A 2,053-nucleotide genomic window follows, 5' to 3' on the forward strand; every position below is an offset into this window, starting at 1 on the left:
AGGTTAGGGTGGATTGGCCGTGCTAAATTGTCCCGTAGTGCCCAGGGCTGTGCAGGTTAGGGTGGATTGGCCGTGCTAAATTGTCCCGCAGTGCCCAGGGCTGTGCAGGTTAGGGTGGATTGGCCATGGGAAATTGCCCCGTAGTGTAGGGATGTGTTGGTTAGGGGGGATTGGCCATGGGAAATACAGGGTTATAGGCGTGGGCCATAGTAATGGGTTCGTGTGGGGGGTTGGAGTGGACCTGATGGGCCAAATGGCCTCTATCTGCACTATGATCCTGCTGTGGAGACTGAGCAGACTCAAGATGTCATAGGGACCTGCTCCCAGTTCCTTACATTGTTGAATGGAAAGACCAGCAAAAGGAAAAACCCCTGGTTTCCCTGAATGACAGAGAACACCAAGAGGTTAGGCCAGTGTCCAGCAGAGGTGAGGACAACCTGGAAATCACCTCATTGCTGCAGCATGTTTGTATTTTTTCCCCCTTTCTCTCAAAGTGTGCCACTTGTTGGAGGAAGAGAAGGGGAGGGGATCAAAGGAGGTTTACCTACCGCCTCCCCCCCCCACCCCTCCCCCTCACCCCCCAAATAATTCAAGTTGGCGAGTGGGTCTGCAATTTGATGAGAATGCAACAACAAGGTGGCGTTGCCATCCCAAATTGAACTTGGCAATGGAGCGGAAGATGAGAAAATCAGCCATGTGAGGAGGCAGTAAGGCAGGCCAAGCCAGGGAGGTGGGATTTCAGGAGTGTCTTCATCAAAGGAGATGTGTGAGAGAGAGACTGGGAATTCCAGATCTCAGGCAGCAGAGGATGCAGGTGGAGTGCTGACAATGCACAGGAGCCTAAAGCCAGCAGAGATCGTGGAGAGTCGGAGATTTATCAGCGAGCAGGAGGTGACGGGGATGGAAAATGGGGCCTTGGTGGGGCAAAGTCTGAGGCTCTGGAGCGGCCGTGCTAAATTGCCCCACAGAGTCCAGGGATGTGCGGGCTTAGGTGGGTTAGCCATGGGAAGTGCAGGGTTAATGGGATATGATAGAGGGGCAGGATTGGGGTGGGATGCTCTTCGGAGGGCTGGTGTGGACTCGATGGGCTGAATGGCCTGCATCCGCACCACAGGGATCCTGTGATCCTGGAGGGAAGGATGTGAGTGTTGAATTAGGTACTTGAATGCTAGCATTGGGAAAGGTCTCTTCCAGACCTAGCAGCACATCCCAGCCTGCTCCAATCCTCTCCACACACCCGATCCCTGAACTCCCTCCCTTCTGTCTTCCCAGGGAATGACTTTTTTGCACAACAGCGTCATTGGTTGCCACGGAAACCTCAAATCCTCCAACTGTGTGGTTGACAGTCGGTTTGTTCTGAAGATCACAGATTATGGTCTGGCCAGCCTCCGATCAACTGCAGATTCACACAACCAGTGTCTGATGTATGCAAGTGCGTCACTGAGTGATCAGCTCACCATTATACAGTACGGTTACATGGGCAAGGCCAGGGTGATGGGAGGGTGTTATCTCCACCCCCCACTTCATTGGCAACACTCTAAATGCATTCTACACCGTCAAGCCAAGGGCACAAGCTGGATTTCGCATTCCGCAAGGAAATTCAGGAGAAATTCTTTACCCAGAGAGCAGGGAGAATGGGGACTCACTTCCATACCTTAGTGAGAGTCAGTGCATGTGTGTGGGACCCTGTACCCCAGTGAGAGTCAGTGTGTGTGTGTGGGACCCCGTATCCCAGTGAGGGTCAGTGTGTGTGTGTGGGACCCCGTACCCTAGTGAGAGTCAGTGTGTGTGTGTGTGGGACCCTGTACCCCAGTGACAGTCAGTGTGTGTGTGTGGGACCCCGTATCCCAGTGAGGGTCAGTGTGTGTGTGTGTGCGACCCCGTATCCCAGTGAGAGTCAGTGTGTGTGTGTGTGTGTGTGGGACGCTGTACCCCAGTGAGAGTCAGTGTGTGTGTGTGTGGGACCCCGTGCCCCAGTGAGAGTCTGTGTGTGTGTGTGGGACCCCGTACCCCAGTGAGAGTCAGTGTGTGTGTGTGGGACCCTGTACCCCAG

At 54.1% G+C, this 2,053-nt stretch overlaps 1 protein-coding gene across 1 annotated transcript in view; it reads left to right on the forward strand.

The window, feature by feature from the left end:
• The window catches only part of LOC125487862 (atrial natriuretic peptide receptor 1-like), a 22,623-nt gene that overhangs the window by 8,492 nt on the left and 12,078 nt on the right, over window positions 1–2,053 (forward strand). Inside the window, exon 7 of the mRNA XM_048620309.1 lies at window positions 1,273–1,491. Within this exon, the coding sequence (XP_048476266.1) occupies window positions 1,273–1,491 (219 nt within the window). The remainder of the gene's footprint in view (window positions 1–1,272; window positions 1,492–2,053) is intronic.

This window comes from Rhincodon typus, chromosome 46, assembly GCF_021869965.1.
Source record: "Rhincodon typus isolate 14 chromosome 46, sRhiTyp1.1, whole genome shotgun sequence".
Lineage (NCBI taxonomy): Eukaryota > Metazoa > Chordata > Chondrichthyes > Orectolobiformes > Rhincodontidae > Rhincodon > Rhincodon typus.